Genomic DNA, 17541 nt, shown 5'->3' on the forward strand with positions numbered 1-17541 from the left:
TTTGACGGTCGTTTTGCGTTTCATTATGCGATCGCATATCAATTTCGTGGTCCATACTTCCGTCGCAGATTTGGCATGAAGAGTATCGTTGGGTGATTTTGCGACAACAAAACTGGTATGCGGACCGCAGAACTGGCTGCAGATTTATTTAGGGCAGCCTAATTTTACGAGGTTGATTCCGTGTTCCATTATGCGGACCACATACCTGTTCTGCGGTCCACTCTGCGACCGTAGAGTTGAGATCCGAGGGTCCATTTTCTTTTTTTATAACCTGAACCCATTTTGATTAAAAGCCTTTGGGGCTCATTTTAAAGGCAAAAATCTGATGTTTTTATAGAGAAGTGAGAGTATCTTAGAGAGAGAGGGAGATGACCTAGAAATTATAATTATCAATCCTTTCCCCAATCTTGAAGATTTAAGGAAATCACTCACTAGACCATCATCTACCCGGGTAAGACCTTGTCCTAAAATCTTAATGCAATTGTTATGGGTTTAAGTAGATTTTGGAGTTTGAGATAGGCCATGCATGTGACAATATGTGGTAGTATGTGAGGTTCTTGAACTATTTTGGGTAGTTTCTTGTTGAAATTGGTTGAGGGAGGAAGGGATTACCATTGTAGAGCTTTGTAGTCGATTTTGCATAATAGGTGATTGATAAAAATTCACAAGAAATTATATCATGAGAATCCTTCTAATTATTACACGATTTTTGTTATCTTTCCATATATTGGTATTGCTAGAAGTATTGGACATTGTAGTAATCTAAGAAAAGCTCAAGAAAGGTACGTTGGCTAAACTCTTCTCTTATAAGTTGAATTCCATGATTTTCCCGTAAGTTTCAAGTATGGTTGGCCCAGGTTCCTAATTCCCATGTTATGAGTTGTTCCTAATATTTTTGATTATCCCAAGTAAGTAAAGTGTCGAAAGATGTATGTACTCCAAACGCGTTTCAATTACTCCTATCTCATCATGATCTCCTCCGGGAATGTGTTCAAGTATGGTTTAGGTATTAAAATGCTATAACTTCAATTCATGTTTAAAATGAATATTCTTTATGCTTAGCTTGGAAAGAAAACACAAGGAGCTTAAGACTCATATATCTCAAATACATATCAAATCTCTATATCCAAATGCCCTTATTGTTGATAAACTATGACGATGTTTGGAAGTGAAATAAGTGAGAATGAGATATAAAATGTGGCCATGGTTGTTGTAACTAGAGTATATGATTTGAATTTGTGTTTCCATCGTAAATCACCATGATCTCCTTTTTAATAGTTTCCAACGTGTTTTGAGTTCTTATTTACCCATGAGTTGAAACTGCGTATTTCCTTTTTAGAAAAGTATTTCAAAACGAAATGGAGTATTACTCATTTATGATTTTTAATTTGTGTTGCGATTGCAAGTCATTTTGCTCCATACTTTGTAAAGAAATCTATTATGTTTAAAGCTTTCATTACTAGTGAACTTAAAGTTATCATTTTCCGGAATATTCTATATGTTGATGTTTATGATGATGATCCTTGAAAGTGAAGAAATGAAAGTGTGTAGTATGAGATACGGCCATCGTTCTATGAATGAAAAATTATATGTATGGCCAAATGAGCCGATGAGATAATGATGTTGTGAGCGGTTGAAAATACTAATGAAGTGATATATGGTGTGAAAGGTTATGAGGCGATTGTATTTGTATTTCTGTTTTCTTTGTGGGACAAACAAAATATTTTTTTGGAGTATCATTAGCGAGCCGAGGAAGGGTGGGTTGTAAGGCCCACGCCCGAAACTACACGTGCCGGTGTAGGAGTCGATTGTTATTGTTGACGGCCAATTTTGACCCTCCCTTTTAAAAATTAATTTATACTTAATAATTTACAATAAATATTTTGAAAATATTTTCTATAAATAAGTACCTATTTCTACAAATTAATTTAGTATTAGTTTTTGAAATTAATCATTTAGTATTAGTATTGTGTAATTACAAATATATTTACTATTTTAGGATTATTAAAATAATTTCTATATGTAAGTTCTATAATTAATTTAATAAATTGATCATTAATTTCTGGTTTATTAGGTTACTATGTTAATAATTCAAAAGGAGTGTTACAATCTAGAAAAAAAACAAAGTATTGTTACAAGTAAATAATTATAATAATTAGTAGTGTATTTGATAATTATAATTCTTACTACATTTTATTAAAATAATTAAGTTTATTTAAATTAATTTCAAAAGGTATAAAAACTAAAAGGCTACAATTGCAACTCCTTAATTAATTACAAAGTGGCTATTAGTAAAATTATTTTAGCCTAAATACAAAGCCCAATTCGGACCTCACCCAGTCCAAACACCCATCTCATTTGCCACCTTGGTTATCCGTGACATCCTCTCTTAGCAAATGAGAGTGCGCCACGTCACTCGTCTCTCTCACTCACAGAACAAACACAAAGTCATATGGGTTGTTCATTTCTTTGATCAATGGCCCACGATTTTCACTTCATTTTCTTTTTAATTTCTAAACACTCACACCATTTAATCCTAACCGTTGGATCACATGAATCCAACGGACACCAAAATTCCCCACAAAGAATTGTTAAATCCCTAAATATCATAACCATTGATCTAAAAGATCAATGGCCTAAAACAATTCCCTCATTCTTAACCTAGAGACTAACCGTTTAACACCCAAAACTCTAATCATTCTCTATTGACCCTGCCGCCCCCTTTCCCTTTTCTATCTGCTTTCTCTCATCTTTCCAGCCTCCATCAATAACAAAACCTTGCACAAGTCCGGGCAAGGTCAACAAATTAGCCATGAATTCGCTCATTCTGTCTTCCCCAACCGCGAATCTCGCCAATTTCATTCCCATGTCATCACACAAATTCGAAATCTCCAAAGCTTAACCCTAGAATCAAAAACGAAAGTTCAAATCACCTGGGTTCTACTATGATCATTCGAGTCGGAGCCTGAAATTACCTTTTGCCTCCTGAAGTCAGTGAATCCTGCTGTAAATTCCCTTTTTCAATCATAAAATTCAAACATCTAAACCCTAAAACCCTAGACCGAAAGACGCAATATCAAATCTCTGATTTTCCTTCGTGTCTTGTCAAATCGGAGCATGCATGGAGTTCATTCTCAGAGTTCATCATGACGATTCGATGTCAAGAGTTCAAACTCAGTGACATAAGGACAATAGAGTTTAACCGATGATCCTCTGCCTTCAACGATTCAATCTTCCTTCTCCGGTAAAAATCTTCACTATTTTTCACCATGATTATGACATGTAACGAAATTGTTGAGCGCAACGACCTGAATTACGAGGAATATGATGAGAGTATGATGCTAGACAATCTCCCATAGGAGATCGAACAACTGAAGGGTCAAAAAAATCCCAACCTCGAAGAAACAGAAATGGTCAATATGGGAAATGAAGAAGACGTAAAATAAATAAGAATCAGCATTCACCTAGAATTCGAGCAGAAGGAAAAAATGATTGAGCTCCTCCGACAGTACGTTGACGTGTTCGCATGGTCCTATAATGACATGCCAAGACTAAGAACCGACATTGTCTCGCATTGACTGCCCACTGACCCTACCACATCGCCAGTCAAGCTGAAGCCCAGAAAGTTCAAACCTGATTTATGTCTGAGGATAAAGGAAGAAGTAACCAAACAAATAGAAGCCAATGTAGTAAAGGTAACCAACTATCCAAGCTGGTTGGCAAACATCGTCCCAGTGCCCTAGAAGGACGGAAAGATCAGAATATGTGTGGACTACTGGGATCTCAACAAATCTAGTCCAAAGGATGAATTCCCATGCGAAATATCCGCATCCTCATCGACAATTGCGTTAAGCATGAACTGCAGTCGTTTGTGGATTGTTTCATTGGATACCATCAAATCTTAATACACGAGGAAGACGCAGAGAAGAAATCCTTCACCACGCCTTGGGGAGTCTACTGTTATAGAGTTATGTTATTCAATCTCAAGAACACCGACGCCACCTACATGTGGGCTATGATGACCCTCTTTCACGATATGATTCATAAGGAGATTGAAGTGTATGTGCATGACATCATCATAAGTCTCGAAAGAGTTCAGAGCACTTGGACGACTTGAAGAAATTTTTCGAATGCCTGCGAAACTATTGGGTTTCATTGTAAGAGGGAAGGGGATAGAAATGGATCTATTAATAATCAAGGTCATCCAGGAATTACTGCCACCAAATAGCAATAAAGATGTCATGAGTTTCCTGGGACGATTGAATTACATCAGCCATTTCATAGCCCAGTCCACGATAATCTATGAACGTACTTTCAAGCTGCTAAAGAAGGATGCTTCCACGAAATGGACGGAGGAGTGTCAGAAATCCTTCGACAGGATTAAAGAGTATTTTTCAAACCCTCCAGTGTTGGTTCCCCCCGAACCAGGGAAACCATTGTTGCTCTATATGTCAGTCTTGGACAACGCCTTCGGCTGCGTGTTGGTGCAGCATGACGAAACTGGGAGAAAGGAGTAGGCCATCTACTACTTAAGCAAGAAGTTCACACTGTAGGAGGCCAAGTATACCTTGATAGAACACACTTGATGTGTTATGACTTGGATTGATCAGAAGCTAAGGCATTACATGTCGGCAAACACTACGCATCTGATATCTGGGCTCGACCCGCTCAAGTACACTTTTAAGAAGACAATGACTACCGAAAAGCATGCTAAATGTCAAATTCTCCTCAGCGAATTTGACATTGTGTACATAACTCAGAAGGCTATCAAAGGACAAGCTTTAGCCGACCACCTCGCCGAGAATCCAGTGGATGGAGATTACGAACCGCTTACCATGTATTTCCCCGATGAAGAAGTACTATTTGCCGGGGAGGATATTGTAGAATCGTACCCTGGGTGGAGAATGTTTTTGATGGAGCGGCAAATTTCAAAGGAGTCAGAATTGGGCAGTCCTGATTTCGGAATCCGGATAGAACTACCCAGCATCGGCAAAGATAAGATTCCCTTATACCAATAATATGGTTGAATATGAAGCGTGCATCCTTGGAATCAGAATGGCACCAAGTCCAAGGAGAATGGTCCACCGAGAATGTTAAGATGCTACTATAGCTGCACTGCGTGAAGGAGCTATGCAAGAAGTTCACAAAGATTGAGTTCAAGCACGTCCCCAGGATTCAGAACGAGTTCGATGACGCCCTTGCAACACTATCATTTATGATTCAGCATCATGGCAAGAACTACATCGACCCTATCGAGGTAGAGATCAAGGATCAACATGCCTATTGCTTCCATGAAGATGAAGAACCCGATGGTAAACCATGGCATCACGACATCAAGAGATTCTTTACAGCCAGAGAATACCTAGATAATGATACTAATGGTCAAAAGCGGGCCCTCAAGAGGTTGGCAAACCACTTTTTCCTCAACGGGAAAGTCTTGTACAGGAGGACCCCAGACTTAGGTTTGCTGAGATGTGTAGACACCGCTGAAGCAACTAGACTGTTGGAAGAAATACATGCAGAGATGTGCGTGTCACACCCTAACCTCGGGGAGCGCGACCGACGCTCTACAGAGTTACCCTGGTCGAGCAAGACTGCTTAGCGTCGTCTACCCAACTCACCCACAAATGAAGATGAGAATGCATTTCATTAATTAGTCAGTAAGAAGTCATGTGAACAACAGCAGATCATTTCCATTAGTTACGTCATTAACAAGTCTTCAAAACAGTACGTTGTACAGTCATAGTTAAAGTGGAATAAATGATACAATTATAACATATTTAGTTTAACCTTTCCAAAATCAGATACATCCCATACTATATCTACGGAGCCTTTAACAGGAACACAAGAGTGCTATGATAGTGCCGGCAACAAGGCCCCGGCTATACCTCAAAACTCTATGTACAAAGGATAAAAGATACCGGACCCCGAAATGAACTGGGGCTCACTAAATCAGCTGAAGAGAGGGTGTGCTGCTATCACTGATCAATACCACCTGCTATTGAACCACATGCATCCATTAAAGATGCAGCGTCCCAGGCAAAAGGGACGTTAGTACATATATAATACTACTAGTATGTAAAAATAATCACCCCCTCAATAGAACGAGCCGCAGTAGATGAAGAATAAAACATGAAATCAATAAAAGACTCAAACAATATCAAGGTGTCAAGTTACAGTTCAAAATAGGTCTCAATAATTTCAGTTGGGAGATCTTTAGCACCGATATACCACCGGCTCGACCGACTAAGCCGTCTCACCCCGAGAGGTACAGTCACAATACCACCATGTACGCGACATAGCGTCCGATCGGCTAAGCCGTCTCACCACAATGCCGTGTGGATCGACATCACAACACATCTCGCTAGCAATAATCTCATCCCATTTAAGGGGAAAACATCTCAACACACCAATCTCATCCCATATAAGGGGAAACAGTCTCATCACATTAACACGGGGATTTGCCCCTTAGTCACTCCTACACCGGCACTTGTAGTATTGGTGTTAGGTTATTCCGACCTACCCTTCCTCGGTGGCTAAACGATACTCTCAAGGCATTTATTATAAGAGTATTTACCGCTCAGTTCATATTCTTTTACAAGTCATTCATTTCATTGTCATCATTGGCCATAACGCAAAAACATTCTTGGCACATTGGCCATACTTCATAATTCATGCTCACTATTCCACTTTCAATCATTATCATGGACAATCAACAACAAGGCCTTTCAAATTAAGACTTTAAGCACATACTTGAGCAAATTAGGGTCTTAGGCACATATGACCTCTTATACAATTTGATGTGATCACTTTCATTTGGACTTGACTTGAAGTCACAACATTTTAATACATACTCATACTTCAAATACTCCCCCGAAGAATAGCACAATATGATAAGAACATTCCGGAACACATTTTGAACATATTCATATATATATATATATATATATATATATATATATATATATATATATATATATATATATATACATCATCCGATGCCAAACCTATTCAGAAAAGTCAATTCATAACGTACAACTCGTGACTTACAAGATCATCGTGGAAATTCAATTCTAAGAGAGGAGTTTAGCCAACATACCTTGCCTCGAACTTTTTAATTTACTACAATGTTCCAGAAATCCTAGCCACTTCGATTTATTTAAAGATATAGCAAAATTGAACACAAATTAGGAAGGAGTTCATAGTTCCAGCTCACTTGAGCATTTTATCAAACACTAGGTGTGCATTAATGTTTCAAGGTCCTCCTATGATGGATTCATTCACCCCACTACCCAAAGTTCATCCAAAGGAGCCCAATAATCGTCCCACTACCATAGATGGTACATGAATGTAAAATAAAGAACTCCCACACCCATGAATTGCTTTACTAATTTTGCCCATTTTTTAGTTATATTTCGAAATTAAAGGTTAGGGTTTTGAATCTTACCTTTTGGTTGAAGACCTTGTGAGTTACCATAGAGAAATCTTCGAGGTTTGAACAAAGATTGATGAACAAATGACTTAGAACTCATCTTCTCACTCTAGACCACCTTCCTCTCTCTCTAAAATGTAAGTTTGAACCATAAAAAATGACCCTTAACAGTGTTTTATAAGAAAGGGATCGGGTTTATAAAACCAGAAAAATGAAGCTCCGAAACACAATCTGGGGTTGCAGAGTGACCGCAGAATGGATTTGCGGTCCGCAAATCGGTAGCATAATTGGCCCTCTGGAACTGGGCAAGGTTGCCCCACTCTGCGATCAATATGCGGTACGCAGACCTATTCTACGGTTGCATAATGCATCGTAGAGCATCCCTCCGTAAATTTTTATGCTTCTTCCGTGGTCGATATGCGACCCGCAAAATAGTTTTGCGATCGCAGAGTGGACCGCACAATATCATCCAAACTTGCCCAGTTTTCTACTTCACTCTACGGTCATTCTGCGGCCGCATAGTGGGCCGCAAAAATGTCTTTTTCTACGAAATATTTTCCTTTACTCCCCAGCGCACTGTTCAACCCAAAACGTCCGTACCATATTCGTCAACTCATAAGCCTACTTCGGCACCACGAAACCCCGGGTTTTTAGGCAAAATTTTATGGGGCCTTACATCCTCCCCCGCTTAAGATCATTCATCCTAAAATGAGGGCTAAAACCCGCCATTAGAAACCTATGTGACTCAGCTGCTATGACACACACCAACAGTTCCCAAATTTCTACTAACTCCCCAAATTTCCAAAATTTTTGCCAGAGTATCCCCCGTAACTAGGCCTATTCACCTGTCTGATAATCCCATAAACCAATCATAACATCATAAACACAACACGACGATACAAAATAATATGTAAACAACACCGGAAACGATGCCATGAACATTGTATTACCAAGAGGGAGTATTTTTAATATAAGATGTACTAGGTAATATATGATTTGCAGAAAATTAGCTCTTAACATCATAGATACAATTACATAGCTATTTGAATAAATTAGAGTACTTCTTCTTCATTTCTTCCTCGGCCTCCCAGGTGGCCTCTTCGACTTGTTGGTTTCGCCTTAATACCTTTACAGAGGCAATTTCGTTGTTCCTCAACTTTTGAACATGCCTATCAAGAATGGCAATTGGGATTTCTTCATAAGTCAATTCTTCATTAACCTAAATAGTCTCTACCAAAATAATAAGCGGCAAATCTCCAACCACCTTCTTCAACATGGATACATGAAAAACCGGGTGCACTAATGACATCTCTGGAGGTAGTTCTAGCCTGTAAGCTACCTAGCCAATCCTCTGAATGATTATGTATGGTCTGACATACCTCGGACTCAATTACCCTTTCTTACCGAACCGCATTATACCCTTTATAGGGGAAACCTTCAAGAATACCCAATCATCTTCTTTGAACTTCAACTCCCTACGACGAACATCTGAATAGGACTTTTGATGACTCTAAGCAGTTTTCAACCGCTCCTTAATGATTATAACCTTTTCTGTAGCCTGATGGACGAGGTCTGGCCCTATCAACTCCTTTTCCCCAATCTCAAACCACCCAATGGGATATCTAAATCCCATACCATATAAACCCTCGAACAGCACCATCTGAATGTTGGCATGATAACTGTTGTCGTAGGCAAACTCTATGAGCGGCAAATGATCATCCCAGCTACCTTTGAAGTCAAGAATACAAGCGCGCAACATATCCTCAAGCGTCTGATTAGTCCGCTCTGCCTGCCCATCGGTCAGTGGATGGAAAGTTGCACTAAGATTCATCTGATTACCCAAACCATGCTGAAATTTCTTCTAAAACTTAGCCGTGAACTGTGCTCCTAGATCGGAGATAATAGAAACTGGAGTGCCATGCAACCTGACTATTTCCTTGATATACAACTGAGCATACTGTTCTGCTATGTCGGTAGCCTTAACCGCCAAGAAGTGTGCTGAATTCGAGAGTCCATCCACAATCACCCAAATCGCGTCGAATTTGCATAGAGTGCGAGATAGCCCTACCACAAAGTCCATATTGATCATCTCCCACTTCCTTGTCGGAATCTCTATGTTCTGTGCCAACCCACCGAGCCTTTGGTGTTCGGCCTTCACTTGCTGACACTTTGGACATCTTGCCACAAAGTCTGCTACATTCCTCTTCATATCGTTCCACCAATAGACTTTCCTAAGATCATGATACATCTTTGTAGAGCCCGGGTGCACGAAATACCTAGAAGTGTGAGCCTCAGTCATGATTCATTCCCGGAGACCATCCACATTTGGAACACATAGACACCCTTGGTACCTTAGGGTACCATCATCCACGCCAAAAGAAAAGGCAATGGTCTTATGTTTATGAATCCCCTCCTTTAGTTGTACGAACAATGGATCATTGATTTGCCTCTCCTTGACTTCCACCACAAGCGACGATTCAGCTCTATTTTGCACAATCACCCCTCCTTCATTAGAGTCCGCAAGGCAAACTCCCAAACTAGCCAACCGATGAACCTCCTTGGCTAACGAACTTTGATATGCCTCCAAGTGAGCCAAACTACCCATAAATTTCCGGCTAAGAGCATCTGCCACAACATTTGCCTTCCCCGGATGATACAGAATATCGATGTCGTAATCTTTGAGTAACTCCACCTATTTCCTTTGCCTCAGATTCAATTCCTTCTATTTGAAAATATATTGAAGGCTCTTATGGTCCGTGAATATATCCATATGGACCCTTCAATGCAAAGACCACCGCTGCAAGCTCCAAGTCATGTGTTGGATAATTCTTTTCATGATTCTTGAGTTCCCTAGAAGCATAAGCTATCACCTTGCGGCGTTGCATTAATACACACCCAAGTCTGATTCTTAAAGCATCAAAATATACCATAAACCCATTTGTACCTCTAGTAGAGTCAATACCGGTGCCGTAGTCAATCTTGATTTCAATTCCTGGACGATTCATTCACAAGCATCTGACCATTGGAACTTAACTGCCTTCTATGTCAATTTAGTCAAGGGAGAGGCAAGAGTGGAGAACCGCACCACAAACTTCCTGTAATATCCAGCTATGCCCAAGAAATTACGAATCTCAGTTGGAGGAGTAGGTCTAGGCCGATTTATCACAACTGTAATCTTCTGAGGATCAACCTCAATTCCTTCTCTAGAGACAACATGACCCAAGAACGTGACAGATTCAAGCCAAAATTCACATATCGAAAACTTTGCATATAACTGGTGTTGATATAGGGTCTGCAAAACTACCCTGAGATGATCGGCATGGTCCTCCCAACGCCGAGAATATACAAGGATAACGTCAATAAACACTATTACGAAGGAGTCGAGGAAAGGATTGAAGAACCGATTCATAAGATCCATGAAAGTTGCCGGGGCATTTGTTAGCCCAAAAGATATTACCAAAAATTCAAAATGCCCATACCAGGTCCTGAAAGTTGTTCTCGGAATATCCTGTTCCCTGATCTTCAATTGGTGATACCCGGATCTTAAATCAATCTTGAAGAAGTACTTAGCACCCTGCAATTGATTAAATAAGTTATCTATCCTTAGCAGTGGGTACTTATTTTTTATTATAACCTTATTGAACTGCCGATAGTCAATACACATCCTTAATGACCCATCTTTCTTTTCTACAAAGAGGATTGGTGCTCCCCAAGGAGACATACTTGGCCGGACGAAACCCTTCTCTAACAAATCTTTCAATTGTTATTTTAGATCTTTCAATTCTGCCGGTGCCATTCTGTAGGGTGGAATAGATATAGGTTGTGTTCTTGGAATCACATCAATCCCACAATCAACCTCTCTGTCTGGCGGGATCCCAAGGAGCTCATCCGGAAAGACCTCCGGAAATTCATTCATAACAGGCACCGACTCAAGTGTAGGTGCCTCAGCATCGATGTTTGTAACCCGGGCCAAATGGTAAATACACCCTTTATTAATCATCTTCGTGACCTTAAGGTAAGAAATAAACCTACCCTTCAGCACCATATCATCCCCCTTCCATTCAATCACTGACTCATTTAGAAATTCAAACCTAACGGTCCTGGTTCGAAAGTCAAGCTTGGCAAATCATGAATAAAGTCAATCCATTCCCATTATTACATCAAAATCATCCATCCCCATTTCAATAAGATCGGCCATGGTGTCCCGACCACGCACCGTGACAACACAATCCCTATAAACCCGCGCAGCCATGATAGACTCACCAACCGTAGTAGATACAGAGAACGGCTCATGGAGCTGTTCTAATTCTATCCCAAATCCCTTAACAACATAGGGAGTAACATAAGACAAAGAGGAAGCAGGATCAATAAGAGCATACACATCATGAGAGTGGACAGTTAATATACCTGTGACAACGTCTAGAGAAGCCACTGAACTCTGGCGACCCCTCATAGCATAGAAATGACCGGGTCATCCCAAACTCTGTGCGCCACCCCTAATTGCACCACGCCTTGTAATTGTTATGGTGCCTCGAGCTAGAGGAGGTGCTGCGTATGTGGTAGCTACAGAACTGGCTGGCTTATGTGGAAAATACTAAAATGTCTGCAAGTGTAAATGAGTAGCTGACAAGGCTAACACATAAAAGTCTGCTAACATCTGACTGACTGAAGTATAGTCTACGAAGCCTCAAAGAATACTGAAATGCTAATTGTTTACCAGGACAAGGTCCCCGGCATACCTTACTAACTGAAATACTACAAAGACTGAAGACTGAAAAAAGGGATAATGCCCCGAAAGACTGGGGCTCACCAATAGCTGATACGAGATGTCCTAGAAAGCAGAATCGACAACCTGTATATCGTTACCTACATCGCAAGATGCAGGCCCCGAGTAAAAAGGGGCGTCAGTACATTTGAATTGCATTGGTATGTAAAATAGCTGAAAGAAGGAACTGTAAATACTGAAACTGAAACTAATAACCGATAACTAAAGCTAATAACCGATAACTGAACTAAACATAGGAAGTAAAGTTATGAATACTCCCTCTTCTGAATGATGAACCAACTGTTAATCTGAATAAATAAATTGCGTCCTCAGGCCCAATATATATATGCACAAACTGCGGCCTCGGGCCCAAATATACGTATACATAACTGCGGCCTCAGGCCCAAAAATGCATAAAGCATAAACTATGCCATCTAGAGAATAGAATTTCTACAACTATTCATGGGACTAAGGCATAATTACATTCTGAGAAAGCTCGTAATAGTCATAAAGAATGGGACGTAGGTAGAATCATAAACATTCCCAAACATAAAGAGAGTTAGCCTCACATACCTTAGCTCTGGCCCCTTTTAAGAGTATCACGATGTTCGTCACCTCTTTCAATGATAATCTATGTCAATATATATATATATATATATATATATATCAAGAAGAACCAATATTAGCACTAATTCTCCTGTTTTAGTAACTTAAGAATTTTATCAAACACCTTATGGGTGTAAAGCCTCATAGCCCTTAGTAATTGGTCTTTCCTTTACCAAGTTCTCATTCTACTACTTTTAGGTGATTGTACAATCCCAAATAGATGTAACTAACACCATTTCTCATCACCCAAATGTTTACAACAATCATAATTCAACAATCCAAAACCCTAGCACAGTTCCTATGGTTCTCTTTATCAAACCCATTTACTATTCTCCCAAAAACACATCAATTGATAGTTATAAATGATTAGGGAGTAGTAGCATTACCTTTTCGAAGTTCACTCCTCTTGAATTCGAGTTCTACGGTTTTCCTTCTCAATAATGGTGTCTCAATCGAATATCTAATGAGTAGAAGGATTAATCCATGTTAATAAGGTGTTGGAGAATTGACATTAACTTAGAATCATCGCTAGAACTTACATTGGATGATGAAGGGACCTTGGGGAAGTTAGGTTCTTGAGAGCTTCCCTTTCTAGAGTAGGTTTTCGTGTTTGGGGTGTGGGGGAACAATGTAGGGTTTTTAAATAAGTGAACACGTCCTAAAATTGAGGAGGAAAATAAAAGTATCTCAGGTAAACCTCACCGGCGCAAGGCATCATCAGTGGTGTCAAAATTAATGTGCAAGGCGCCATCAGAGGTGCCAAACTACAGTGCCTTGTACTGTCTGGGGCGCTGAGTTTGATTCCCTGGATAGTGCCTTGCACTGTCTGGGGCACTGAGGTTGATGCCCTGGACAGTCCCTTGCACTGTTAGGGGCACTGATGTTAATGCCCTGTACAGTGCCTTAGACTGTCTATGGTCATGAGTTTTCATAGCCTTGCACTGTGTAAGGCTATAAGATGTACCTCCCATAAACTTAGTTGATTCTATCAATTTTTATGCACCTCGCTATCGGTTTTGATTCCAAAATAATGGTTTTCACCCATACTCATACTGATAGGACTTCACATTAATACTTAATTAATGCATTCACAATAAATTCAGATTTACAAAGTGTTACATGATCTCCCCCAGGGATCATCCGTCCTTGAATGATTGTCCTTATTGTAACTACGACTAACTCTGGACGTTAAACAGGACTGACGAAAACATATGAACACGGAAATGTCATGAACACGTGCATACTAAACTGAATGAATACATGATTACTGAACTGTTGAGATACTGAACTGAATAGGTACTTAACTGAATGGCTACTAAAATAAGGTCTGAATGAGAAGGTAAGTTACCTTCTACATTTTCTGCTTGGTCTCTAAAGAGATGGGGATATCTGGACTTCATGTCCTCTTCGGCTTCCCACATAGCCTCTTCAACCTTTTGATTCCTCCAATACACTTTCACTAAGGCAATTTCCTTAGTTTTGAGCTTGCGAATTTGACGATCAAGGATAGCCACTTGAATTTCTTTGTAAGTTAGGCTATCTTTAAACCCTATAATCTCTATAGGAACCACAAGAGAAGGGTATCCCATGAATTTCTTCAACATAGACACATGAAACACTGGGTGTACAGAAGCTAATTATTGTGGCAATTCTAAGTCATAAGCCACCTTCCCGATCCTTCACAGGATTTTATATGGCCCAATATAGTGGGGACCAAGCTTCCCCTTCTTCCCAAATCTCAAGAAGCCTTCCATAGGAGAAACTTTCAGAAACACCCAATCATCAACTTGGAACTCTAAGTCTCTAGGCTGCACGTCCGAATAGGACTTTTAGCGACTCTGAGCCGTCTTCACATGCTCTTGAATCAACTTTACTTTCTCCATAGACTGATATACCAAATCGGGTCCTAACAGCTCCAGTTTTCCAACTTCGAACAAACCAATTGGTGATCTACACCTTCGCCCATAAAGAGCTTCGTACGATGCCATATTTATACTAGAGTGGTTGCTGTTATTATAAGCAAACTCAATGAGGGGTAGATGATCATCCCAATTACCTTTAAAATCGATAACACACGCCCTCAACATATCCTCAAGAGTCTGAATGGTGCGCTCTGCCTGGCCATCTGTCTGAGAATGAAAAGCCGTGTTGAGGTTCACCCTTGTGCCCAGTCTATTCTGAAAGGATTTCCAAAAGTTCGTTGTGAACTAATCACCATGATCTGAGATGATGGAAAAAAGAGTGCCATGCAATTGTATAATTTTCTGGATATACAACTTGGCATAATACTCTACTAAATCTGTAGTCTTCACTGTCAAGAAGTGAGCTGACTTGGTAAGTCAGCCTACAATCACCCAAATGGAATTATTCTTCCAAAACGAGTGAGGTAAGATTGTTATGAAGTCCATGTTTATCATCTCCCATTTGCAATTAGGAATTTCTATACTCTAAGCCAAACCACCACGCTTCTGGTGTTCGACTTTCACATGTTGACAATTTGGACACTTAGCCACAAAATTTGCTACGTTCTGTTTCATGTCATTCCACCAATAGATCTCATTAAGATCATGATATATCTTTGTGGAATCTGGGTGAATAGAATACATGGAATTGTGGGTTGCTGACAGAATCCGCTCTCTGAGCCCATCTATGCCTGGAACGAATTGTCTGCCTTTGTATCTCAAAGTACCATCATCTTCCCCTTGTTCAAAAGCTGTAGTCTGTGTTTGTGAATCCCCTCCTTCAGCTGCAATAAGTAGGGATCATTGAACTACTTTTTCTTCACATCGGCTACTAAGGAGGATTCAGCCCTATTCTGAAGAACAACGCCACCATATTAGGAATCCAAAAGTCGAACTCCTAGACTTGCTAATTGGTGAACTTCCTTCGTCATAGTTCTCTTGTCTGCTTCAATATGAGAGCATCGGCTACATCATTTGCTTTCCCGGGATGATAAAGGATATCAACATCATAATCCTTGAGCAATTCGAGCCACCTTCCCTGACGAAGATTAAATTCTCTTTGCTTGAAGATGTACTGCAGATTCTTGTGATCTTTGAAAATATCAACATGCACTCCATATAAATAATGGTTCCAGATCATTAGCGCAAATATTACTGCAGCTAACTCAAGATCACGGGTCGGATAATTCTTCTCGTGAGCCTTGAGTTGTCTCGATGCGTAGGATATGACTTTACCATGTTGCATTAACACACACCAAATACCAACCCCTGAAGCATCACAATAAACAATGAACCCTCTAGTTCCTTCCGGTAGTGTAAAAACTGGCGATGAAGTTAACCTTTTCTTTAACTCCTCAAAACTTTTCTCGCAAGCGTCAGACCACTGAAGCTTGACCTTCTTCTGAGTCAATATAGTCAAAGGGTACGAGATAGGTGAAAGTCCCTCTACAAAAAGCCTGTAATAGCCTGCTAGACCCAAGAAACTTCTTATATCAGATACTGAGATGGGTCTAGGCTGTCGCGCCCCATTTTCTCCTTTGCAAAAGCGGGCTTCGACATTATGACAACTTTTTCGAGTGGGAGGTAAATTGAAAAGTCGCCACCTAAAGTGTTTAAGGTGCGTTAGGGCACCTATTTTACAGATAACTCTATTTCACTAGTCAGCGTCATCAAAGATCGGGTAAGGGCTCAAATTACCTCAAAGTGAAGGTGTTCGGCACTCTCCGAGGTCTACAACGGTGGGTCCCGGCCGAACATAAGACTATGTGGATTATAATTAGGCAGTATGTTTAAATAAACAAAGAGAATAAAAGGTCAAAGAGTTTCATTATAACACAATTATAATTGGTACAAATCTTAAGGACTATAAGGATACAACTGTAACGGTCTATATTAGATGACTAAGAGTATAAAGAGCAAAGAGGGGTCCTAAGTTTTTTATCCTAAAGGATCACCCATGCAACATAAATAATACTCCGCAACTTATTTTAGAAAGAAGTTGCTTATATTATTCAACGGGCACAGAATATCATCTCCTGTTACCCAATTACTATGTTAAAGTGGTTACCTAAAAGTGTTCTAATTCAATTCTAAGTCGTACCCTATGCGTGCACTACCTGTCCCATACCAATGGTCTAGGAGGTATTGGACCTCTATTTGGGTGGTTCTAGAACTCACTTAGGCTGCTCAAAAATGTCAAAAACTAGGCGACATACAAAAATACATTGGACTTCACATATAGGCAGTTAAGGTTCAAGGTTGCCTCCACACTTAAGAAACAAATGCACGCCAGACAAACTTCATGTTAAGCAATTTAGAATTAAGAAACTTAAATCCTTATAGACATGATTTCTACGTGACAAGGCACCAGGGCTTGCAAACAGTTTCAGAGGCCATGCGTTGCTCATAGACAGCATTATACGATTTGCATGTTGATTAATGAAATTGCATATTTCCGGTTATTAAGCCTGCTGTGTCTAGGTGACTCGTGCAGTAATGTATAATGAAAGGACCATTGAGAAGATCCCAGAAGTGCATAATAAACCATATTGAGAGATGCAACATTGACTCTTATTAAGACGAAACAGAGTTGTCCTATAGACAGGATCTCTAATGTTTAGCACTTGGAGCTGATTTTATCATTACACTCAACCCTATAGACATGTTTTTTGGTGAACAGTACGATGTAGTAACGAATGAGATGATTAAAATCCTATAGGTATGGTTTCTAGTGAATAGTACGAGATAATAGCAAATGAGGTGATCAAAATCCTATA

At 39.9% G+C, this 17541-nt stretch overlaps 1 protein-coding gene across 1 annotated transcript; it reads left to right on the forward strand.

The window, feature by feature from the left end:
• Positions 1-4691: 4691 nt before the first annotated feature.
• Positions 4692-5602, forward strand: LOC142166574 (uncharacterized). Its single transcript, XM_075225940.1, has 2 exons — positions 4692-4856; positions 5126-5602. The coding sequence occupies exons 1-2, from the start codon at positions 4692-4694 to the stop codon at positions 5600-5602; spliced, it is 642 nt and encodes a 213-aa protein (XP_075082041.1).
• The last annotated feature ends 11939 nt before the right edge of the window (positions 5603-17541 follow it).

This window comes from Nicotiana tabacum, chromosome 2, assembly GCF_000715075.1.
Source record: "Nicotiana tabacum cultivar K326 chromosome 2, ASM71507v2, whole genome shotgun sequence".
Lineage (NCBI taxonomy): Eukaryota > Viridiplantae > Streptophyta > Magnoliopsida > Solanales > Solanaceae > Nicotiana > Nicotiana tabacum.